General features: G+C 49.8%; 1 protein-coding gene across 3 annotated transcripts in view; it reads left to right on the forward strand.

Moving 5' to 3' along the window:
• Window positions 1-20,146, forward strand: part of CA12 (carbonic anhydrase XII) — a 55,566-nt gene extending 35,420 nt beyond the window's left edge. The window contains exons 3-11 of one of the 3 annotated variants that reach the window (XM_012645038.1): window positions 2,064-2,243; window positions 3,110-3,252; window positions 5,865-5,960; window positions 6,810-6,873; window positions 7,124-7,281; window positions 8,632-8,758; window positions 18,025-18,057; window positions 18,916-19,003; window positions 19,793-20,146. In XM_012645038.1, coding sequence (XP_012500492.1) covers window positions 2,064-2,243; window positions 3,110-3,252; window positions 5,865-5,960; window positions 6,810-6,873; window positions 7,124-7,281; window positions 8,632-8,758; window positions 18,025-18,057; window positions 18,916-19,003; window positions 19,793-19,865 — 962 coding nt within the window. In that variant the 3' untranslated portion in view covers window positions 19,866-20,146. The remainder of the gene's footprint in view (window positions 1-2,063; window positions 2,244-3,109; window positions 3,253-5,864; window positions 5,961-6,809; window positions 6,874-7,123; window positions 7,282-8,631; window positions 8,759-18,024; window positions 18,058-18,915; window positions 19,004-19,792) is intronic. The other 2 variants (XM_012645037.1, XM_012645039.1) reach the window with 2 other exon arrangements.
• The last annotated feature ends 5,533 nt before the right edge of the window (window positions 20,147-25,679 follow it).

Consider the following 25,679-nt stretch of genomic DNA (forward strand, 5'->3'; position numbering starts at 1 on the left):
CTAAATGCCTATTATGCATGTGACCCTACTCACTCACAACATGGGTTCACAGAGATGAAAATGAAAGGTCCCCTGTCTTCAAGGAGCTCGTGCTTAGTTATCACTGAAGTGCCCTCTTGATGAAACCTTTTTGAACTTCTGCTCTAGGGAAAGAACGTCCTTCTCACCCCATCTGCTTTAGTCATGTGTGCAAGGAGAAATGTCATCGCTACATCTCTTTGCTCCCTGAGTTTTCCCATTCCTGCCTGGCTGGGAGTGTCCACCCGGCTGGCTGTTGGTGCAGGCAGTGTGTGAGCATGGAAAAGGCTGGCGGCCTCACTTGGGAAGTCTTGCTACTCTGTGCTGTGCTTTTCCTAACCCTTGGGGTTTACTTGAGGCCTCCTGATTGCTTCACTGTGCCCCTGCTGTCCCTAAAGAATTTGGTTTTGCTGCCAGCTGACTCACTGCCTTACTCCAGTTGGCCCCTGGGGCACCTGCTTTGGTGTCCTCCAGCCCCCATTTCCCAGCCACCATGTTGGTACCATTCTGCTGCTTTGAGTCCAGGTCTTTGAGGCCTTGAATATAAAAACGGTGTAGCTCAGTGGAGACTCTGGCATGCACAAGTGGGAAAACCAGTGTCCAATGAAAGGTTGGACTGGAGATTCCGAAATCCCTTCATGCTCTAATGTTTCTGAAAAGGCATATCCAAAGGTTGACAGCCTGAAAAATTAGTAAGGTTCTGCTGTGTGTGTCCAGACCTGGGGGAGCTAAGCCTGCAACCGACTCCTGGTAGCATTTTAAATGAGTGTGGGTACCAAGTATTACTTCTGATTCTCCCCACACTCAGATGAGGTCCCCTAGGAGAGAACAAGGTGTAGAGGCTTGGGATTCTGTGGGGCCAGTGTGAACACTTACACTCTTGTGAAACGGTGCTGTTGTTTGTGGAAGGGTTCCCAGAAGAGGTGGTGTTCCTTCCCCTTTGCTCCAGTTAACACACTTCTTGTGTTGAAACCCGTATGCATGGACCCCAGATGCACAGCTGGATTCTCGACTCTGACAGAGCCCATGGAGCACCCTGCTTCTACCCAACGAGCCATGACATGCCAATTATTTGCTTTTCTGCAGAAACCTCAGCCTGAAAATCTGTTTAATTACTGTGGGAGATAATCTTTTAAACATAGATTTACATTCTTTAAAGACTTTTCCCCGTGGGAGTAGGAAAGTTTATCTGAACATTGGCTGTTTATTTTCATTTCCAGAGGAGGGACTGCTAGCTGGTAGTTAGCAAGGAGCTTGAGCCTTGGAGGAGTCTTGTTTAAAAATCTGTTCTTCCTCACTGACGGTTTGTCAATTATGTTGTAATAATTAGTTTATAGTGTTGTCATACTTTCCCCCAGCTTACACCCTACACTTCACTCTGTCATTCCAGGCCTGTAATTATCTGACATTTCTCAAGTATCCCTATTGGGCTGGGTTCTGTACTTACCCTGGATATGGGTGTCAAGAGACAATGTCCTCAGGGGGTTCCCATCAGAAGGATCGTACTTCTAAACCCACCAGCCTCAAGACCCACTTGGAGCTGTGATCAGTCAGACACGAGTTTTTCCAACCTGAGGCAGCCCAGCGGATTCATGAAATTCTTCCCTACTAGGATGCCAGCTTGGGTAGGCAGGGGCTCTGCTGTGTTCAACCTGGCAGCTCCAGAGCCAGAGCAATTCCTGGCTCATAACAGGTGCTCAATAAGCAGATGCTAAATTGTTCAAAGGCAACAGGTCCTCACGTGGAGAAGACGTGTGCCGTGTCAACCATGAACAAGGCACAAAATAAAGCAGGCCTGGTGGGCTCCACTCTCTGGCAGGGGCTGCTCTAGTCCTTCTTCCCCCACATCACTTATGAGCAGGTGGTCTCAAGGTGTTTGCTGGACCTGATTCTGTAGGCCAAGATCTCTGGGCCTTGAACATTTACCTCTGGGGATTAAGAAAAGAGGAGAAAAGGAGTAATTATGGTGAACACAGAATTAGAAGGTAAGGAAGAACTCTTTGTGGAAAACTGACTAAATCTTGACCTTCAATCTCTCTTTCCAGGTCCTGATGGAGAGAAGAACTGGTCCAAGAAGTACCCGTCCTGTGGAGGCCTGCTGCAGTCCCCGATAGACCTGCACGGCGACATCCTCCAGTACGATGCTAGCCTCACACCCCTGGAGTTCCAAGGCTACAATGTGTCTGCCAACCAGCAGTTTCTCCTGACCAACAATGGCCACTCAGGTGAGGGCGAGACCTCAGAGGCCTGGGGGGCTGGTCTGAGATTCCCTTGGCTCCCCAGCCTGCCCTTTCCATCTGGCAGGGAGGGGGCTCCACCATGGCACCCAGGTGCCTTTGAGGGAGGCCTGGACCACTCTCTCCAGGGGACGCTGGAGGCCCTGGGGGTGGTCCTGCCAGGGCAGCTCATCTCAGAGGCAGCATATCTCTCGGGAGTGGGGAGGAGACAGGCCTGAGCCCCGTGGCCCGTTGGCTGTGCTGCCGAAGTGGATTCCGGGCCGTCATGAGCTACTCAAGGGACCACGCACTTCAGTGGGGGTGGGGGCGCCCAGGCTTTGGAGTCAGACAGACCCGGATTTGAATCCTGGCTTGAAGACTTATGAGCCGTGAGACTCTAGATAAGAACTTTACCCTCCCTGAGCTTCTACCTGGAAAATGGAGTTACTGATAGGTACTGTGAAGACTCTGGATTATGTGTGTCAGGGGTCTGGTGTATAGTAAATGCTTCATAAACAGCAGTTATTATTGTGGTTGTTGTTGTATAATTCTAAAGTTTGGAAGGTATTTCACTAAAGGTTCTATCACAGAAATGTAAATAAAAATCCATCCCTTGGTCCGGTGTTAGTGTTGCAGGCATCATTTTCCCAGGGGAACCGAGAAGGGCTGGTGCCACTGGAGTCGCTGTAGGGAAACGGGCGCATTCTCAGGGAAAGAGCCCAAGTTTCTGACCTTCAGGCTGCCTCTCTCTGCTCTGCACCTGGCTGCGTCCCCCCATCCCCCACCTGGGCCGCGGCGGGGGTTGCCTACCTGACTGCTCTGTGGCAGCGCTCAGCTGGCCAGGGCTCTGAAGGCCACCCCTCTACTCCCCACAGTGAAGCTGAACCTGGCCCCGGATATGCACATCCAGGGCCTCCCATCCCGCTACAGTGCCACGCAGCTACACCTGCACTGGGGGGACCAGAATGACCCCTACGGCTCCGAACACACTGTCAGCGGGAAGCACTTCGCCGCCGAGGTGAGTGAGGTGGCCAGTCTGGCAGAGGCTGCCCGGCTGTGCCTGTCTGTCCTCCCTCTGCCTGGCAGGCACACAGATAAGATGAGCCAGGTTGAGCTGCCTCCTAGCTCTCCTCCCTACCTCTGGCCCTGTTCCCGGCACCTCTGGCCCTGTCCCCAGCACAGAAGGCTGCAGCCACTTCGGCCAGCCAGCAGCTCATCTGCCCCGTCCTGATTCCTTTCTTCTCCTGAATATGCTGAGTTTGTCTCTGTGTCTTTTCCTGAGTGGCCCTGCTGAGAAGGCAGAGCTCCCAGGGTGGCAAGTACGATGCCCCTTTTCTAGACATGGCCCTCCTATCTGTGCAGATAAAGATCTTGTCGCTGCTGACTCATACTGGGCTCATTGCTTTCCCTAACTTCCTAGTCTTTCTTTAAATGTCATGCTGTCTGCGTATGTCTTTCCCATCCCATCTTTCCTTTCTCTCAGCATGGGTTGTGTTTTGGAGCACGGGGACACGGGTCCAGGGCCACTCTTCTACCTGGCAACAAGTCAAGGGATGACTGGCATCATAATGTGCAGGGCATCATGGCAGTCAGAGACTCGCTGAGGACAGCTCAGAATGTCCACCCATCATTGGAGTATATCACCCTGAGGTGCCAACCCAAAATGCCAAAAGAAAATGAGAGGGGGCGTAGCGTTGTTCCTATATAAGTTGTGGATGGGGGTGGCAGGGAGGGTATTGGGAGTTCCATTTCTGAGCTCCCACAGCGCTGAACTGTGGCTCTGAAAGTTTACAGGGAAATGCAAGGAAATGAACACTGCTGACTGATCAGCCAGGGAGGCCCATGTAAATAACGACACGACCAATCTCCTCTGTGCATAACCGCTGAACTGCTTGATGTCTCCGACTAATTACAGGTCTAGCTGCAAGTGTGCAGGGGATGGGATTTGGCCAAATAGGATGGCACTACCGGAGGTTCACGTATTTCAGAGCAGGCCCTTCCCTGAAGCTCAAGAGCTGCAATTTCTTCCAGGCTAATTGCAATGTTGAGGCTTCTTCCCCCGTGGGGAATAAAGTAGGGTATAGGTTGGGAGGGTTTATGCATTTAAAAGTCTTTCTAGTGATAGTGTTTGCTATTAAATCACATCATCAGACCAAGTTAAGAAGGATCAGAAATGCCAATACTAGAGAGAAGACATCAGGGTGACCCTAAAGTGGCGGATTCTCTACAGAGGGTACTTGAAAGTGTAGCAGTTCTCCTGGACAGAGTCTGTATAAGAAGACTCTGTCTTAATCCCCTCAGCCAAGGAATCCCTAATCCAGGAATTCTCTGGTTTAGGCTTCACTTCCTCTTGATTTAATCTGAACACAATAAGAAAGTGCTCACACAGACCACAAGCCCAAAGGTTAGTAGTAAAAAGAAATCAGGACCTAGGACCTTGGGGGTTTTAGCCACACGGAGTTCAGCTCTGTTTCTCAGAGCAATGCCAGGCCAAGAGGGTGTAGGCAACGTGGCAAGCCGTGTCCTTCAGGGGGAAGACAGTGAAGCGGAGGCCCTGAGCAATCCTTGATAGAGGAGCACCTAAAAGAAGGAATAATTTGATATAATTTTTAAAAATTAGAAAAGTTCAAAATGGGGACATTAAGCTATATTCAATGAAATATGCTTGAATTCTATTTATAAACACATGAGATGGGGGAAAAATGAATGAAAAGAAAGAAAAGAAATGATATAAAATTTCAATATGTCATGGTCTCAAGAGCAAAAAATCAACAAAAATGCATGTGTTGCATAGGTAGATCTATGAATAAGGTTTTTTGAAGGCCAGGTGACACCACCTTTAGGATTAAAAATTAGGTTAAATATTGTCAGAATTTGTCATAACAATGGTCTTAATGCATAGATAGGCTTTTTAAACCGAATATTTCTCAAAAACTTCTTTTCTTTACCTTAATAATGACAAGTAATTTCTTCTTTGAAGAAAATGAGTTTAGAATTTTATTTTGCAAAGATGAAAGTCTATATTCATGGATTAACATTCTTGTTTTGTGGCCTCTTAAAATATGGCTGATAAAACCTTTATGAAAGCCCTGCTGTGATTTTTCTGCAACTGAGGGATAAATGCTTGTGTGTGCCGATCACAGTTATGATCAAGTTACAGCCGGAGGTTTCATGCCCCACCCCCACTGCTTCCAGATCAAGTGCAGAGGGACGAGCTGAGGCTGGGGAAGCCACATGAAACCACTTCGCCCCAGGCTCCAGAATAAGTAGGAAAAATCAGCATGGAGAAGTGCTCCAGGGCACCCAAGCTTTTTCATGGCTAGTGTAAAATTTCATTCGTTCATTCATTCATTCGCTCATATCTCTCGTGCGCCTGGTACCTTCCAGGCACCCCACGAGACACTGGGATGCAGTGAGTGAATCGTATAGACACGTGTGCCCTGGTTGAGTTTGCAGTTTAGAGAGGACTAAGGGAGAAGGGAGAACTGGAGATGCCAGGAGGGGAGGATCTGAGAGACCTGGTCTAGCTCACGGGCGTGGAGGGGACAGGCGTCTGTCCTCCCAGTTGGATTCAAGTCTCCTTCCTGCGAGGCGCTCATCCTCTGATGGGCATCTCCTCTCCCGCTGCAGCTGCACATCGTCCATTACAACTCAGACCTGTATCCTAACGCCAGCGCCGCCAGCAACAAGTCAGAAGGCCTCGCTGTGCTCGCGGTGCTCATTGAGGTGAGAGATGTTCCAAAGGTTGTTACATGGAGTTTGAAGCAGGGATGAGATCAGGATTTGACATTTGTTCCACGTACATCTGTTGGTAACAAGCTGCTCCCGTCTGGGCAAAGTCTGGTCTCCAGAGCAGGGGCCTCTCCCCATAGTGCTCCTTCTCTCTTGGCCTAGAGGCAGCACTTTCTATGGCTGGGCAGCAGAAATGGCTCATGTCCTTTGTGACATTGGAAAAACAAGCCCCAGTCCCCAGCCTCGTTGCATAAGCCAGGGAATGGCCCAGCTGGAGAAGACCTGGGGGAGTAGGGGGTCATGCTGCCCCCCTCAGATGCCTGAATGCCTGATACAACTCCTGGTATCCAAGCTCCAGTCCATATATTGACCCTGGAATGAATTCTTTCTTTAATCCCAGGAAAAGGGAATGTCTTTTGATTGGTTTCATTTCATTTTCCTAAAGAGGCAGCAGGCACCTCATTTCCCAACATGCTAACTTGTCTGACTTGGCTTCGGTGAACTCAGAGCTCCCTTAAGTTCTGGCTGAGACAAACCGCTGGTTGTGGCCTTCAGGCTGTCATCTAGATCATCAGGAGCACACACCGTACCCTGTACCGGGACGTTCAAGCCCGATGCCTTAAGCTGAAAACGGGACATCCTGACATGCAAGGCCAGAACCATTACACTAGCTCCCAACAGCCTAGCGATCCGCCACAATTGTCCTAGTAAGGCGACTCCTTCGGGCAGGACCTCTGCAGTGGCGCCTGCACACCCCCAGGCTTGCCCTCTGATAGCAGGTGTCAATCCCAGCTCAGCCTACACGCTTCTGTCCCAGTTTAACCTGCCCCGTCTCTGTTGCAGATGGGCTCCTTCAATCCATCCTATGACAAGATCTTCAGTCACCTTCAACACGTAAAGTACAAAGGTGAGGAGTCCTTGGATGCTTATTCACCGTCTGCTGGAGAAGGATGAAGTCAGCCCTGTGTAACTTTAAGAAAAACAAATGCAAGGGGTGGGCGCGGTTTGTGTTCACCAGGTTAGGGGCAGCAGGTTGGGTAGACTGGCCCTGAGAGGGGTTAGTTCAAGTTTCCAGGCTCAGTCACTATGTTCGAGGGCACTTCTGCCCTAGGTAGTGAGGCCGATACCATCACCCGCCCCCCAACATGTCTCTCCAGGCCAAGAAGTGCTCATCCCAGGCTTCAACATTGAAGAACTGCTTCCCGAGAGGCCCGCCGAGTACTACCGCTACAGGGGGTCCCTGACCACACCTCCTTGCAACCCCACCGTGATCTGGACGGTTTTCCGCAACCCTGTGCACATTTCCCAGGAGCAGGTAACTGTCGTGCCCAACTCAGCCAGAGTCCAGGTGGCACCTCAGTTCCCACCATAACCCATGTCATACTCAATGACTTGATTTCCTCGCCTAGAGTTTCGTTGGCAGCTATTCGAAACCTCTCCAAATATTCCTGAAAGCACTGCAGAAATTCCAAGCTGGGCTTTAAAAGAGGAGCTACCGAGTCAAGCTAGGAAAATGAATACGTGTCTCCCAGGTCTTTAAAGAAGAGCTGTAAAGCTGCATTTGCTAATATATCCTCAGTGGCTAGATGGGATTCCCTCCCCAGGCAAGAGAAAGCCTGGTTCCTTTGGGGGGCAGAAGAAGGGTAGCATCAGGTTAAATCACTTAACAAATGGGGGCGCTAGGATTGCCGCGATGAGTGTGTGAGGGTCCCGGCCCTCAAGAAGCTCATGGTCTAGTGCAAAGTGGGGAACGAAATCCTTAGCAACCATCTCTAAGCTTCTCATTTCATAGGGGAGGGAAGTAAGGGGTAGAAGCTTGTGGGATCACCCTCTGGTGAATGACGAAACTGACACCCAAAGTCCGGTCATCTGAGTTCCAAGTCACCACTCGTCCCTCTACTCCACAGCCTAAATACGTGAGAAGAAAAATGACTCCCCACAAGATGGGGCCGGGGCCAGCACTACGCACTGGCTCACACGCCCCACCCAGCGTCATGAGTCCCGCGCAACCCTCACTGTTGCTCCTTCTCCTTACTATGAGTTTCCGGTCTGAGTCTCGTAGATAAATGGCAGCAGGTAGGCGGACAAGAATGAGGACGCGGTGAACAAGAGACACAGCCTGTGGGGAGGCAGCGACATCCTAATCCAGAAACTGCCTTGGAAACTGGTTATACAATCTGTGTGGTTGCATGAAAATGTCATGGAGCCCATAGTCAGATGACCTGTGAAACTCCTACCTCCCCGCTGTTATTCCTTCTGATATGACCGTCAGAACAAGTCCCCAGCCCCTCTGGTTTAGAGCTGGGTTCCAATTCAGGTTCATGAGAGGAAGGCAGTTGCCATGAGAGGCTAAGTAGCCCTCCACCAGCCCAGGCTTCCCTCCGTGCAGGGCAGATTCCAGGCATAATCAGGATCTGGCAGCACTGTCCTTGGGACCTGGGAAGACAGACCTAGTGCCGCCCGGCACCCAGTCACCCACGCCTGAGGAAGGGAGCAGTTCTCTGGCTTTCCCGCTGCTTTCTAATGTCTCCCACCCAGTGTCACAGGCGCTGGTTCCAGAGGCTTCTCCCAGGTGCAAGAGGTGAGAGCTGGCCTCTCTTCCCTAAGGGAGTCCAGGCAAGCAGCATCATTCTGCCCTCGGGGGGTGTTTCTGCTCTTCCCTCAGCTGCTGGCTCTGGAGACAGCTCTGTACTGCACACACATGGATGACCCTGCCCCCAGAGAAATGGTCAAGAACTTCCGGCAGGTGCAGAAGTTCGACGAGAGGTTGGTGTACATCTCCTTCCAACAAGGTAAGGAGATGCAGTGTTTGTGGGGAGTGTGGTGCCAGGACGCTGGGCCCTTCTGGGTGAAGTCCAGCTTTGGCACTGCTGCCCTCAGGAAGTGGGTTAAGAACCTGGCTGCCACGGGACCCAGGGAGCCTCATGGAGCAAGGTGTGGGGGTTACTCAGGGCTCCCCTCACTGCTCTCCACTTCCCCGATCCTCTGTGGAGAAGCGCAAGCCGGGGCTTCCAAGCACAGGGACCAGAGCCCTCCTTGTGCCTCGAGTCCCCCACAGGTGGGGAAAAGAGGATGTTCTTGGGGACTTCTGTGCTCTGGACAATGATCCCCTCTCCTGAGACACACAATAGGGACCTGTTCATGAGAACAGATTTCTAACTTCTCACCCAAGGCTTTCTTGGCATCAAAGGCTGTAGCCACCCCACCTTAGGCCTGGCCAGGGACGTTCCTTTGTTAGTTGTAGAACAGCAGGCATAAGCCATGTCTGTGGCCACGGTGGCTCATGGCCTAATGTAGCAGGGCCCATGAGGGAAGAAAGCCCCCTTGTTCCCTGCCTTTTTGTTGAATCTCCTTGGAGCTTGCATAAGCACAGGCACGTTCGTTCCAAATTGAGCAAAGCTTCATAGTTTGGTTTATTCCTAATGCTATGAGTTCTTGGTTCTTCCTTTGAAACCTATAACCATAAGCCCCAGGACACTGGCGGTTTTCCTTGTTTGCACCGGTGCCTGAATCAGCACTGCTGGATGCCAGGAGTCAGGGAAATGGTGAGGGAGCATTCTTGGGGCCCACGCCCTTCGTCCAACCTCTAACTTCGTTTTCTCACGGTAGGTTCTTGATCGGTTCTCAATGTGGGAATCTCAGGTGTTCAGAAGCACAGCAGATCTGTGGAAGTTCCAGTTCATGCCCTAATATCACTTGTGTACCAAACTGGCCAGGTGTTCACATAGAAAGATAACCTGCTAACCTACTCATCAGAGAATCCACTCTCTTTGTCTCACCTGGTGTACTTTTCTTATTCCTTTCTTACAAGATTGTAACTATCACTTACTCAGCTTAGTTGAGCATGTGAAGATTATGTTTCAAGGCCCTTTCCAGAAAATTTTAGAAATGTGCCTTTCTGAATTGACCCGTACATACACTCAGAATTATGTCCTTCTCTGTCACTTAATTAAGAACTGCCCAAGAATTTGTCTTTGGTGTTCTCCTCTCCAGATACCACTAGTTAAGGTAATTTCCCTCTTTTCCTCAGTTTCTCCATCTGAAAACTGGAACGGTGACCATTATTAGCCTTCCTAAAAATTGAGACTCTATGTGATAGTGACTATCAACTTCTTTTCTAGGAAATGACCGGATACACAGAGTTATCCCTTTGTATCTATTCTGGATATAATGTTCTCTCTTCTCATTCTTCTAAATGGAGAACGTAGTATTCAAGGGTTAAATGGAACTACTTCAACTCTTAAATAAAATAAAAACCATAAAAACTCTGCCAGGAGATAAGGGAATTTGTCCATGTGTATCAGGTAGAATTTTGCTTGTGCTTCAAAGACTTCGTTGTCAGTTCTGTTCTCTGAGCTAGTCTATGCACATCCCTGGGAACAGGGGAAAAAATACTGTCCCCATAGTCAGGAGACCTCCAAGTTCAAGGCCTTGCTTTGTTTTCTCCTGGCTCTATGATGTGGACAAATCATGCCCCTTCTTCGGCCTGGGTTTCCTCAGCCGTAAAATGCCAGGTTGGACTAGGTGACCTAACCTCCTCTCAGTGCTCATATGATTCTACAAGGACACTAACAACTGCCAACCCTGACTTTACGTTGCAGGGACAGTGTGTGAGGGCAGTTACAGAGGATCAGAAGAAACCGTGCAGGATCTTGAGTCTGACATCAAAAGTAACCCCCACTTGTAATGACTGACTGTGGCATTGGGAATAATTAGCCATCTTCTTAGACCGGCCCAGGTCTAAGTAGCTGCTTGCAGAGCGGGCAGCGCGGGCGGGTGCAGCAGAGAGCTTCCATAGGTTCCCCCAGGCTGGCTGGGGGAGCTGGAGGGGCCTCTAGGCAGAAGCCTGTAGACCAACTCCCAACTAGGAAACCAAAATCAAAGCCCAAATGCAGCTTTGCCAGCTGTCCCTCCTGCATGGCATACCCAGGGCTGCTGCCTCACCCAGGCCAGGCCCAGCTTGCTCCTGGGAGTGCGGCTCTGTGGCAGTTCAAGGCAAACCTGTTCATTTGGAGGCTGATTATAGAAACTTGGCCAGAATTCTCCCCTCCTTCTTACTTCCCAAAGACACAGGCAGCAAACAAGTCTGCTTCCCCACGAGCAATGAGGAGGGAGCCCCAAAGGGGTGAAGCCCCGAACCTCCTCTGCCCAGGGCCTGCATTCACAAGGGCCTCCCACGCCAGCTGGGCGCAGGCCCCACACTGTCAGATGCTGTTTCGGGTTTATGGTGTGAGGCTGTTTGTCAGCGTGAGCTGTGAGCAATCTGGGCTCCCTTATTTGTCGACTCTTCCACTGGGGCATGTTTGTAATTATGGTTTGGCTTATTCCGGGTTTTCTCTGAAAGTTAATAAGAACTCTGGAGTCAGAAAATTCTGCCAGTAGAAAAGTGATGTTAAAGAAATCCTCTAGGAGAGAACGTGCGTAGACTTTGGGGGAGGACCTGAGCTTGAACCAAACTGGGACAATTGGGACTGAATGGTTTCACCTGACCCTGCTATTTTCCTAGACTCTGCTTAGAAAAGGAGCGCAGGACCTGGTTTCTATCCTTGAGGGGCTGATAATCGGGGCTGTAACCTAGCCCTGGGGCAGAGTTTCTCAACCTCGGCACTATTGACATCTTGAGCAGGGTAATTCTGACTGTGGGGGGCTGTCCCATGCACCGTGGCATTGGCAGCGTCCTTGGTCTCTACCCAGTAGCTGCCAGCTGCGTCTCCCCAGTGGTGACAGCCAAAAATGTCTCCAGGGGAGGAGAGGCAAAGTTGCCCCAGGGGTTGCACAGTGACATTCCTAGGCTCAGACTGATTTTTTTTTTCACTCATATCATAGGATTCTAGAGTTTTTGTATTACAGAGGTTCCCCGGTCTTCTTTATTCTTTTATGGCATGAGACTTTCGATCTGGTGATGGCTACCCCGAAACAATAAAGTTGAAGTTACTGAGGTAGACACGAGCAAATCCAAGAGAAACCTTGTTCCCTGTCTTCCCTCAGAATCTGAGTGTATCTTCTTTTTTACGTCATTGGTGAGGCTACGAGATGTGACATGACAGAAAACTATGTGCCCTTAGGAGAAGTACACAAATCCCTTTAGCCGGGGTCCTGACGGCTCTGAAGTTGCAACTTTCCTCAGGATCCCTCATCATGCTTCTTCTCCCTCCCTTTCCTACGAGTTTTTCCTCTCTTGTATGTTCTGCTTCTTGTTGCCCTGGGTTAAAATGTCCACTCTTCACGGGAAGGTGAAAGTCATGCCAGGCGCTTTGTTCAGCTCTTAAAAAGTGCCTCTTCCCAGTGGCACAGAAGGACGATTTGAGCTGAAGGAGGAAACAAGACTCATTGTCCTCAAGGTGGGATCCTGGGCCAGTGGAGGCTTCGCAGGAAGCCAGGTGCTCTGAGCGGGGGCGGGGAAGCACGGCAGAGGCAGGTGTACATCGCAGGGACCAAGGCCTAGGGCTCTGGCCCAGTCCTTGGTTCCTTGGCGTCGACCTGCCCCTAGCCAGTGACACCAACACGGTGTCCAGTGTTGGTGATGGGTGATAAAGCAAGAGCCCATCAAACCCAAATACTAACATTATCTAGTCCGATTTTCATCATGTCAGGGCAAGGGAAACTTGAGGGACAAAAGGAAGCCAAGAAGTTTCTATAATCATGTCTTTAGTGGGCTTGCTCTGAGCAACTGCATGTCGCCTGCCGCAGAAGCCAGAGCCAGCTGAGGCGCGCTCAGATGAGAGTAGTGGTGGCCAGGGGGAGGTCAGGTCTGTGGACAGCACGATTAGAACCTGCTTGACCCTAGCGGCCTGGGCAGTTGTATAAAACCTTAGAAGGGGAGAAGGAGGGAGCGAGAGAGAGACGGAAATCTTACACAGCTAAGATGGCTAATTATCTAATCTTTGGGAACTAGAATATGTGTGTTATAGTTATTGACCTTGTGTTTCTTAAAGTTTCTATTTATAAATAAAAACTATTAGATGGAAGAGTATCAACAATTCTTCTGAAGTATCCAAGTGAGTAACCAGAGGAGTTACTCTGATCCTAGACCCGGATCAGGGGACCAAACAGTCAGGGGCGATGTCAACGGTGCTTAGAAGTGAAGTCCTAGTCCCTTCAACATGCCACACGTTTCCTGAGCACAGCCTGAATTATCTGCTCTGGGGGACAGAAAACCCCTCCACGGGTGTCATCCTGCTCCTAACCATAGCCCCTGGCACAGAGCAGGCCGTGATCAGGAAAGACAGCAGGAAATGGGGCCGGGCAGAGGGCTGGACCCACCCTGGGTGAAGGACCCACATCGTTTTCCCACAGCCCCAATCCCACCCTCTCAGCCACAGGCCCCCCAGACTGTAGGGCCTCCCTAATGCAGCAGGTCCTTTCAAGTGTACACACTAGTCCCTATGTCTGGGATGCCCCGCTCTCTCCTCCACCTGGAAAATTCTTTTAAGACCCAACTGTAACCATATCCTCTTAAAAGTCTTCCCCATCCCCCCGGAGGCGACTTACTGTCTGCAGAGCCACCCTACACCTCTGTTATGGCCCTCAGCACCCCACAGAGCAATTACTCCCTCCAGCAACAACAAAGAAAGAAAAAGAAAATACATACATATAACACACACACTACCAGGTCCTTAAGGACAGGGGCGATTGACATCCTACTCATTCCTGTGCTCATCATGAGCCTGTTGCAAGAATGTCCCTGACTGGTCTCCCATCTCCCCTCACCAGCATCTTCTCTGCAGAAGGATTTGCACGTAAGCCTGGATAGTTGTCAAATTTTAGCCTTATTGAGTCTCATTTTTCTCTGTTCTCAATTTGCTGACAGTGTTAAAAATCAACCGATTTGTTTAAGAAGAATTAAAGATCAGAACTTAGCTGCCAAGTTTCAAAGGCACCCGGAGATGCTGTTGTGCTTTCTGTTGCTCTGGCTTGATGCGGATAAAAGGCCCCCGTCCCACCACCCATTGCTTCAGCACAGACAGCCTGGGCCGCCGAAGGCAGCTTGGAGGACTAAGCGCCCAGTGCTGGCATTGTAGCCCACCCCTGCTGCTCCAGGGTTTGGGGCCCTCAGAGTCATGTGGCTTTTGGCTCTGGGCCTATATTCCTGCAATCTGGTGACAAAGCCCTCAGTCCCCATCATGGTTGTATAAAACCAGTTCCATCTAATCTGGTGGCATCTTTTTGGCATATTTCTTTGTAGAAATTACTTCTTTATTAGGTTGCATAGAGTTAATAAGGAAAACTCCCCAGTTAAATATGTCCTCTAAAGATAGTTATACTCTGTGGCTACTGAGGGCATCTTCCTTGCTTTTCTTACCAAAGTCTCATCCAAAGAGAATACTAGCATTGCAGTTACTTAACTCCATGACTTTTTTTTTAAGTATAATAATGGCAGTTTTTACCATGCTAAACTGGATTTCATTTATTTATTTATTTAGTTATTTAGTTAGTTATTTTGAGACAGAGTCTTGCTCTGTTGCCCCGGGTGGAGCACAGTGGCAAGATTGTAGCTCACTGCAACCTTCCACTCCTTGGCTCAAGTGATCCTTCCACCTCGGCCTCCCAAGTAGCTAGGACTATAGGCGTGTGGCACCATGCACAGCTAATTTTTTAATTTTTTGTAGAGATGGGGTCTTCCTATATTGCCCAAGCTGGTCTTGAACTCCTGGCTTCAAGCAATCCTTCTGCCTCAGCCTCCCAAAGTGCTGGGATTACAGGCTTAAGCCACCAAGCCCAGACGATTTTATGTGTTTAAACTATCAAACCACTGATAAGCCTAAACTCTCCTGGCATCTTTTACAAGACTAGAGACTGCTCTAGACCTACATGCGTATATATGTTATCACTATGTAACACGCCATCTACTAAAACAGTCCGTACTTTAAAATAACACTTTGAAAGGAAAAGGATTGTGTACCACAATCAGAATTGCAAATAGAGCTAGAAAATACTAGACTGTTGTTCTAGGAACCCCAAGATATGTAAATGAGGTGCTTGTTCTTCCTGCTGGACTTTTCTGTGTTTACACTTGAGGCTTCAGAAGACCTCAAAAGACCAGCCTCCCTCGGTCCAGCAAGATGCCAGCGGAAGACACAGCTCCTGGGCCAGCCAGAACAGGTAGCGAGGCCCTCGTGGCAGGCAGCTTGCCCACCTTCTCCAGGTGTCTGTACCTTCCTGGGTGAGGCGTTCAACAGTCAAGTTCTTCCGTGTCTGTGCAATTTCCTTCTGTGTGTCTCACCGCCTTGTCTCTGTTCACCCTGACTCGTACCTGTGTGTGGTGTGGGGAGCAGGCAGCTCCCCTGTGTCTGCGCGGCGTGTCCCCTCTTGCGAGCCAGCTCGGGAGCCCCCTCCATTGAGTTCTCATTCAGTGGCTCTCGTGGACCACTGCTGTCCACCGCCTGTCTCCGTTTCTCCTGTCTGTCCTGTTGTTCTTCCGTGGGAACCGCCTGTCTTGTTCTCCGTTCAGAAACAAGCCATTTCTTTGTTTAATCTGAAAATAAATCTCTCTGGCTCTGCACCATCTTTGATGCCTGTTCTCTGACCCAGCTGAGGCTCTGCTGGGAAACAGGCTTTGGCTTCTCTCTCGAGCTCTCGTTGCCCACACGCCCTGACAGTTCCTTCTCCCTGTGCCCTGGAAGTCTCGCTGGTTTTCCCTTTCCCTTTAGTTAGCAGTTGCGTAGGCATCTGCCTCCAACGGGACCTCAGCTCATCTCTGCAGAGAAGCCCTGCTTCCGTGGTGGCTGGTGCTGTCTCGACTGGCAGGGACGGCATGCCAACATGTTCCCGCCCTGGGCGTCGTGAGGTGGTAGAACTAAGCAGCCCCCTTGCTGCCACGCCTCTTCCTTAGTGGCTTGTGATCTCAGCTTGCTCAGTCAAGCTGCTTCATTTTTGCTGCATCAAAGTCTTGGCTGAAAACCATCTGTCCCTGCCTCTGGGGCTTTCCTTGTCTTCGTGGCTGTTTGGTCTCATTTCATGGTTTCCAAGGAGAGGCAATTTAGGCCCTGAAAAGTGGTTATCTAGGAGCGAAGAGGGGACAGAAATGGATTAAATGATGCTGTGTTTGCAGGGCCTGTAGCTCAGGCGCACTGCACGGTACATGGGCGAATCCAGACTCTCCCTCCAGAGAAGCCACCGAGTGGGCCCCGTGCTCTTGAGAAAGGTCCTATCCTGGGGGGCTTGCTCTCCACAGACTCTGCTCAGCCCCCTGTGGCCATGGCATGAAGGGCCCCTCCCCCAGCCCTCGACTGGGGCTGCTCAGCCGTCTGGGGGCCTGTGTGGCTCTCAGGATGTGTGAGGAGAGAGACGACTTTAGAAACCGTCCAGTTTGCACGGTTTCGCCGAGCGGCCAGGCTCACTAGGAATAGTCTTCATGTGGCAAGACCTGGCTTGGCACCATAGCCATCTGCAGCTTTAGGAACAAAGAACGAAAGTGTATTTCATCAAAAGGCTTGGAAGAGAAGCCATGACTAGGTTTTAATTTGTTTGTTTTTTTAAGATCCCAAGGACCAAGTCTCTGGGTACCTTTGAAAAACAATCAATAAACCCTAATACCAAGTTACATGGTGTGGAGGCCACAGGCTGCTCAGGGAACACAGCATGGCTGCACAGACACCTGAAGCTCTCCCCAGGTGGAGGCTCCTGTCCCCAGCGCCTCCCCAACTACAGACAGGTCCTTGTGTTCAGGTTACGAGAAGAGGCCTGGGGCAGGGAATCTGGCCAGAGGAGCCATCCTCTCTGCCACTTGGGAGGCCATGAGGTACTGGTGGTGGCCGGCAGAGCAGGGAGAACAGGCCACCCTGTCCTTGGGGACAGCTCTTCTCCATGCCTGCTCTGCTCACCAACACAGCAGCCCGGGGCCATCTGGGGAAGCCAGACCAGGAATCCCCAGGGGCCAGCCTTGGACCAGGGACGCTTTGCAGGCTCAGTGTGAGAGTGCAGAAGAGGATGGCAGGGAAAGGACCCAGCTGATGGCTCCTGGGGAATCAGCCAGACTCGGACCGCAGAGCAGGAGAAGGGGGGCGAGCAAAACCTCACCCTGCAGCCTCAGGTCTGGTTTCCAGGGTGTCAAGTGCCCCAAGGTGAGTCCCTGGCCCCCTGCTGGTGTCTCACACTTAGCCAGGGCCCTCCCAGGGTCTCAGTCACCACAGCAGGCTCTGTGGGCAGAGGCTCTTCTGTGTGTCAAGCTGGGTGGCCACTGTCTGTACAGCTCTGGCTTCCAGTGTGAGTTAGAATAGTTACCCCCAACACACACACGCGCGCACACCCACACACACACGCACATGCTAGAAGCTTCAACTGAGATCAGAAAACCACTAGACACAACGATATGTGTAAACAGAAACTTTCTTTAGACAGAGGACCTGACTGACAGATTGGGGAATAGTTGAAAGAACCTGGAAGGAGCAGGCTGGGGGGGACCCAGGAGAGACTTCATGACTGGGCTCCTCTGTTCATTCAAGAAGATGGATTCACACTTGAGTCTTCCCCGGGGAGATGCCTCGTAGGCCGACTGCGGGATTTCACCCTAGATAGCTGGGCACTAGTCGGCCCAACAGTAACTTGCTGGGAGAAGCCGTAATCCCCTTGTTCCCGAGAAGGGAGGCTGGGATGGTGGAGGAGTTTGTGTAGTAGGACCAAACCCAAAATAGAACCAAACCACGACGATAGACTGGATGGGGTGGGGACAAGTCTGGTGGCAGGCTCCTGGCTGAGGAAGAGGAGTAGGTCCCAGCGAAGTGCACAATGGCCTGCCCAAGTAGTCCCTGATGCTTACCCTTCCTCACCTTCCCTCGATGGCCATGTTGTATTAAACCCTGAAGTCTTGCCCTGGCAAAGAGATTGCCATGATGAAAGAGCATTGGAACGGGGGACCACAGTATGAATTCCCTAGGTGGCAAGTCCCTCTACTCCAGTAGCAGTCCCTTGAACCAGACCTTCTGAACACCCCTGGAAGGTCTGCGTAAGCCCCGTACCACCCACCCAACAAAAGGTAGAGCGTCTCTCAATACGCTAGTCAAATCCAGCATGGTTTGACTCTAGATTAATTTCCAATCTTTTCCTCCTCCCTTTTAAGTGCAAATACTTCCTGACACAGGACTGAGTCTGGGTATGTGGCCAGCTGGCCGGCTGTGCATGCTGCAGCTGGGGCATCACTGTGATTCTGGGTGTGATCTGGACCTGTGATCTTGCCAGCCCATCCTCTCTGCTTCTGTGTGCTGTCGCTCTGGCTCCTGGTCCCCTCCTTGCTGTGGGTCTTACCCTCAAGTCGCTCTCTGATTCAAAGATGAACTGCCAATCAAACGTTCCTCTAAGGAAAGACCTAATCACTCTCAGCATGTGTATATTCCAAGAGCCTATCTAAGATCTTCTGTTGATTATGGTGGGAGGCCATTGCCTGAAAACATGCCAGAGCCCAGTGTGGAGGTCAAGTGACTGGCCATGTGACCTTGGCAATGGGCTACTGGTTGTTTGGGACTGCTTATGACTGTGTGATGGAACTGATGGAGACATCCCAATGGGCCTTAAATCCAGCAGGCAAAGATGGAATAAGTTTTCATTCTGTAGCTCAGGGTTTATCAAAGCGTGGTTCATGGACCACATGCATCAGCATCAGCTGGACGTATGTGGTGAAATGCAGATTCCTGGGCCCCACACTAAAGAGATTGAATCTGAGTTTCTGAGAGTTGAGCTCAAAAAAAAAAATCTACATTTTGAACCAGCTCTTCAGATGATCCTTGTGCAAGTTTGAGAGACCCTGCTGGAAAACCACTACAATTTGCAAATGGCCCCCTCTAACTGCTCCAGCCAGTTCCACTAAGCCAAAGACCAGAATCTAAGAACAGAGATGGGGAAATTATACCTCTCTGTGGATGATTATGTAGCTGGGATGTGATTTCACCCCCATGTGTGGGATGCGATGAGGGCAAGTGAGGAGTGTAACATGTGCCCACTGCCTCTTCACCAGGCATCATCCTCTCGGTGGCCCTGGCTGGTGTTCTTGGTATCTGTGTTATCCTGGCAGTGTCCATTTGGCTTTTCAGAAGGAAGAAGAGGTGAGTTGGTTTGGGTTCCAAGTGGGAATGGGCGGCTTCTGTGTCCATGACGATTAGTCTGTCTGGGAAGGCAGCGTCGCAGAATGAAGAGGCCTTGTTACCCACACCAACACTGACCCTAGGAGTGCAGCTCTCAAAACAGCCCCGCCCCAGCCTCCTTTGCACGAGATGCTGGTTGTTCCAGGGTCACTGAGCTCAGATTTGGAGGGGTGTGGGCCAGCCACGGCTACTATATGACCTTAGATGAGTCTCTCGATTTGGGGCTGGTGCCTAAACACAAGCAGGAAGGCTATCTTCTTACTATGATCTCTACATCTGGATTTTCTTCTATGAATCCAAAAAGAAAGATGAAGGAAAACCTGATCTTTCACTCACATTAGCTATTAATGCCCTTTACGCATGTTTTTATTGTCACGTTTGTCTTTCCCTAAAACCTAATTTATTTTTCCTGGTATGAAAAATAAAAAGGTTGCCAGGAACCCTGTTATGGAATCAAAGGTTTGAAGTGGGGGAGGCGTGGGATAATGAGGCCTCCTTCAAAATGCAGGTCTAGCATCGTCAGGTGTTAGAAAGAACAGGTGGAAAATGAACAGGTGCCATTTTGGATACTGCTTTATTTGGGGGCATTCCCTCCCAAGACCGACAGAATTGGCAAAAGGTCCCAAAGAGAGGAACCTGACTTCTAAAACTTGCCTCATTCCACAGCTGAGCCAGACGGCTCTCTGGGCTCCCTCTCTCTCTCTCCCCTCTTTGACTAACAAGATTTGTGTGTTCTTGTTGTTCTAGTAGCAAAAAAGGTGACAACAACAAGGGAGTCATTTACAAACCAGCCGTTAAGAAGGAGACTGAGGACCACGCCTGAGGTCCCTGGAACTCCCAGGCATGTCCAGGGAAGGACCTTGCTTTGGACACTACATACTTTGGCTCTCTGGACACTTGAAACATCTCAAGGTGTTCTCTGGAGCTCAACGTGCAAACACTCCAGACCCTCAGGGATCCTGCAGCTGGGTGCCCCCTTGCCCCGGGACCATGGCCACCCCCAGTGCAACCCACGGATGAGATGAGCTCTCAGACCAAGTGCTATGTCTGTGTGAGATTGTTCAGTGGTCTGGATTCTGGGATCACAAACCAAGCCACCTGCTGTTGTTGGTTGGAAAATACTTTCATCCAGGACTTCACTCAAGTGTGTCTTCAAGTATCCTGGAAATTCAGCTTATTCTCCAACCTTTCAGAACAGAACATGCACTCTCCACTTAGGTTTTGCTTTTGAAACTCAATTTCTTTCCCCAGGGGAGGGGTTGTCTCCCCCTGATTTCCTTCTGCTCTGACAAAACCTTTAGTCAGACCTCACAACTCAGGGGAAAGAATTGAGACAGGAGGGATCAGGTTGTAGGAGAGAAAGAAAACAAGAGATATACTTTGTAATATATTAGGGGCACTTCCACAGTCCTGTCCTCTGGGTCAGGGACACTGAACAGGCCTTAGAGAAAGGCAGTTTCAAGTTCCTTTTCTTGGTGGGGATGAGAAGGGGGGAGTGGGAGGGAGAGAGAAAGACTGAGAAGTCATATGTGGTCGGGTTAAGTCTCACTTTGGAATCAGAATTGGAATCATGGTCTATGGCCATACCACCTTGAACACACCTAATCTCGTCTGATCTTGGAAGCTAAGCAGGGTCGGGCCTGGTTAGTACTTGGATGGGAGAATTGGAATCACGTGGTATTTATCTAGTCATAATGTGAGAAGGACAGAATGACAAAATATTAACTCCAAACCCAACCTCGTGTCTGTGGAGCTCTACAGATTTTATAAATAATTAGGTTGTTCCTATGAAATGTGTGGTTCTCTCTCTGCCCCTCTCCTAGAGTAGATGTGAGTTCTGAGATGACCCAATCTGCTTTTGAGTCTGGAAGAAACAGGCAGAAGCAAAATGGTTGCAAAATGATTTTGGCCAAATTTCATTTCTGCCACTTCTACAATATCCCTATGGTCGACCTGGAATCGAGATGTATCTACTCCTCTCTCTATAAGCATCTCAAATCATGGATTAGGTAAAATATATTTTCAAGCTATAAAGCAGGAGGTCATCTGAACAGGGGCTGGCATCATCATGGCATTCAGGAACAAATAATAACACGACGTCACTAACACACTCCATGTTCTCCCAGGCAGGTCACACAGATAGTTTCTGAGAAGGCTTCACGTCTTCATTTTTCTCCTGTAGATGTGAAAGCCCCACAGAGATCAGTTAGTTCTGTGAGTGAGGAGCCTCCACCACCAACCTCTAATTGCTAGCACCTTGCAGTTCACAGAGAACTTTCTGGTTCACGATCTCATTGTGGCAGCATGGAATGTCCTCCTGAAGCCTATGTTTCTTTATATTTTTTCCTTCTACTCCTCCTTCCCACTCTAAGGATTTTCTCTTCTCCACTATCACAAATTTTCATGATGGTGGCAAGCCCTATGTCTTGGTAGCCAGTTTTGCTAGGCAAGGTTACAAGTGACCTAATGGGGGCTCGGGGAGGGTGTGTGTATGTGTGTGTGTGTGTGTGTGTGTGTGTGTGCGCGCGTGCACATGCACGAGACCTCTGGTGGCCTTGCAGCCTGGGGTGGCAGTCTGCCTTGCCATTGGCATGCCTGATGTATCATCCAATGACAACAAAGGCAACCCTCATGAATTATGTGGTTTCTTGGCCTTGGTCCAAAATTGTCAATGAGAGACCAACATAAACCACTCCAAAGCAGTAGGATTGTCTTCCAAAAAACTCCGCATACCTTTTATGGATGAGTTTTGTGAGAGAACAGAGCGATCATTGTACCTGGCACAAGGGCTGTTCATAAAAAGGGAGACTTACTGGAAGGTGAAAACAGTGGCATTTCCCCTTCCCTCCTCCCGCTCAGCACAGCCCTGGCTCTCGGCTGAGACAAGATCAAGCCAGGGAGGCAGAAAGGATGCGCCAAAACCCACTGTCAACCTCTATGCTAATCCCCGTGGGACTCTGGAGGATCCAACCTTGGAATCCTCATTCATTCTGCTGACACCAGCGCCTCTGAGGGAAGCCAGTTCTGTGGCGTGTGTGGCTGGGCCGCCTTGCACGCACCCTAACTCTGCCCCAGAGGGCAGGCGGAGAGGACACAACCAAGGCATGAGGCCACGGGGAAGGCCCAGCTCCTCCAGTCTTGTGTTGGCCTCTCATGAGTCTCTTTGTTCTGTCTCTTTAGTGTCATCTGGTCAAAATTGTAAAAACCTGGATGTGTTTCTTTAGGAGATGTGCTGTGTTGACTCTTTTCATCCCGTTTCAGGCTCAGACTCGAGATTCCTCTCCCCTTCACTCACCTCTTTGAAGGCCTCCTGACCAGCCCTTGGGAAGTGCTGGCGTCTTTAGCATCCCTCAGTCCCTGTGCTACAGGGACCAAAGGCCACTGTGGGGATGGTCTGTTCAGCACTTCTGTATTTATTGCAAGAATGATTGTAGTGAAGACACACACTGTAAATACAAGAAATTATAAATAAAATGTTTTTCATGTCCAATTGATCTTTTTGGAGGTGAGGTTAAAGCATTACTATTTGCAAAGCACTTTGCAGCCCCCTGTTATGGTGACAGGTAACTGATCAGAACAATAATAATACTGTGATTTGTATCCAGGTCTTAGAACCTGGCTCCAAAGGGAAATGCACTGAGGGACATGATCACTTTGCCAAGGCTGGAAGCCTGTGGCGCAGGCAGTGTGCTTAGTGGAGCTGGGACGTCTAGAGGAATCAGGGAAAGGCTCAGGAAAGAGGTGGGATGTGAGCTGGGCCTTGAAGAATAAGTCAGATTTGAACAGAAGGATGGAAAAGAGGGAGATGTTCCTAACCAAAGGGATATCAATATAGGGAACAGGTCCTGTGTCTCTTTTTACTCCTGAGAATATTGTGCCTAGTAGGTGGACAGCATCTTGCTTGCCTGTTACCTTATTCTGGATGCTTTTTGGAAAACATGCTATCATCCTTCATATAATCTTTTGTCTAAATCCAGATTTCACATTCTGGTTGGCTAAAGGAGGCGGTCCTGTAACAGTTACAAATAAGTACCCTTGTTTGAGCTATATAGAAAAGCATCCAATTTTCATTGTAATTGCCCCAGGACCAAGATAGGTGAACATTCAAGGGTAATTTGGCTCCAGTAGGTGACATAACAGCTGGGCCAGCTTTGGAATAGAAACACTGCAAAACCCTCCTGGCCCTGATGGTCTCTTCCAATAGAACACGAGGATTCTTCAGTTCTCCCCGTTTGGCATCCTTCCAGGTATCATGGCCACATGCAGGCATGAGGACAAGTGGGGAGCAACACAGAGTTCCCATGACGTGCCCATTCCCTGGACTTGCTCCCATCCCCCTGCAGGAGCACTTCCTGGAGCAGGCAGTGAACATCTCCTTCTCTCGCCACAGCCTTTCTTCCCATTCCCTTGTAAAAGAAAACAAAAATCTCAGGACCCCAAACTCCTTATGCCAAAGGGAAAGTTAAGCCTGGAGACTGAATCACCCAACACTGTCATCCTTTTCCCAATTGGTTAGCTATTACTTCGCAACCTTGTGTCAAAGCATTATACATTAGCCAGACCCCCACAGAAAGGCAAAGGCCTCATGCATCTCCAGATGACTGTTCTCACAAACTGCTCCTAAGTAAATTCTTCCCATTCATTCATTCATTCATCCATCCATTCACTTATTTATTTATTTAGAAACACAATCTTGTCACAATGCCCTACCGTTAAACAAGGACATGTCAATTGTAACGTCAGTTCTGCAACTTAAGTCTACCTCCTAAAGCTGAAGTCTTAGATTTCAAACTGACAATGTCAATTACAAGCTTATCTTCCAAGGTGCAGAACAAGGACAGGATGAGATCAATCTTTCCTCTACCGGCTCTGAGAAGTCTGCATACTTGACTCTTCCTCTACTCTCTTTTCTTTGAATGTTCACCTTATCTTGTGTATGGTGTAGATTCCCTGGGCACTGATTAAAGTCTCGCAAAAATGTAACCATTAGCCTCACAGCCTGTCCCTCTCTTCCTATGTGTCTTCTCCCCTTTAAAGAAATGTGCAAGTACTGAGACTCCTGAAAACCTCTTCGGAGAGCACAGACCACAGACATTTCTGTAACTTGTGTTTTTCCCAGACGTGCCCACAAGCTCTGGCTCAATAAACTGTGGTTGATTGAGACTCTTGCCTCACTCTCTCATGTTGAGTTAATATCCTGAACTCTACGTCCCCAGCGTGGACGGTCAGGGAGGCAGGGTGCTGAGAGCGCCAGGTGGGCACAGGGCACTCCAGTCCTCCTTCAGCTTGGCCATGACCTCGTCTAGATCCAGCTAAATCGACACTCTAGAGGTCACAGGCTGAGAGAAATGGGATAAAATACAATGCAAGACACATGGAATTTAAACTTTCTAGCAGCCACACTAAAAAAATGAAAAGGCAAAAGAAACTAGTGACATTAATTTTAATTTATTTTATAGAACCCAATAGATCTAAAATACTATAATTTGAATATGTATTCAGTATTTTAATATGAGATATTTAAATTTATTTGTAGTAAACCTTAGCAATCTGGTATGAATTTTACATTTATAGCACATCTCGATTCAGATGCGAAATTTTCCTTGTAAATATTTGATCTGTATTTAGATTTCATAAATTTACAGTTCAAGAAGATTCAAATACCCAAGTTGCTCCAAACACACTTAAGCTTTCCAAAGAACTGACTCAATTATCAGTTTTTAAATTTATCAAAACAAAATAGTTTCTCGTTTTAGCCACTTTCCAAGTGCTCAATAGCCACATGTGGCCAGCGGGTGAAGGATGAGGGAAACCAGGGAGGGGGATATGCAGGCAGGGAGGGAGACCAGAGGATAGAAGGAAAATTAACCAAAATGAGCAGGACAGCAGACTTTCAGACTGGGTCCTCCCCGCCGGGGCCACGCCCCTCGGCTACACCCCGGGTCCCTCTCAGCGCCTTCGCTGGAGCTCAGGCTGCAGGCACGTGGCGCCTGGGAAACTGCAGAGGGACCGCGCTCAGGCCGGCCAGGTGCTAACCGCGTGCACACGTACCGCACCTGCTCCCGATCTCCTCGGAGTCCCAGGGTTCCTGCACCCAGCAAGGCGCTTCTGGCCAGACCGGTGGATGCAGCTGTCTCAGGGTGTTGGGGGAGGTGTGAGGCTCAGGCAACTCCCGGGAGGGGGTGGGGGCGGTTCCCGGGCCCTGCCCGCGCCCCTGCATCGTGGAGTGACGGGGCAGAGGGAGGGGCCTAAGTACCGTACGCTGCTGCACTGAATGATTCGCCATAAAAGATGATTGCAACTAGGTCAGCGTCTCATCATGACTGCAGGTCAACCGGGATTCAGCAGTGGCTGTCACCGTGCACTCTTGACTGCTTCGCGCTCCTTCGCCCATGAGCGCAGCCCCGGGAAAGGCGCCGCATTGGCCCTGTCTTCCGAGGATCAAGCCACGCTCCCGCAGCGCTGGGATCTTTGGTGACAGCGCTAGGGCCACCCTCCACAGCTCCAGTGACATGGAAACACCTTTCTGTAACAGAGTTGACCGTGCTTATCCCAATCATGCAGTAGCCTCATAAAACCTCAGAGGCTAATGATTTCCAGAAAGTCAACAACTTCCTGCTTCCCGTCCTCTTGGTGA

Source organism: Propithecus coquereli, unplaced genomic scaffold (genome assembly GCF_000956105.1).
Source record: "Propithecus coquereli isolate 6110/MARCELLA unplaced genomic scaffold, Pcoq_1.0 Scaffold224, whole genome shotgun sequence".
Classification (NCBI taxonomy): Eukaryota; Metazoa; Chordata; class Mammalia; order Primates; family Indriidae; genus Propithecus; species Propithecus coquereli.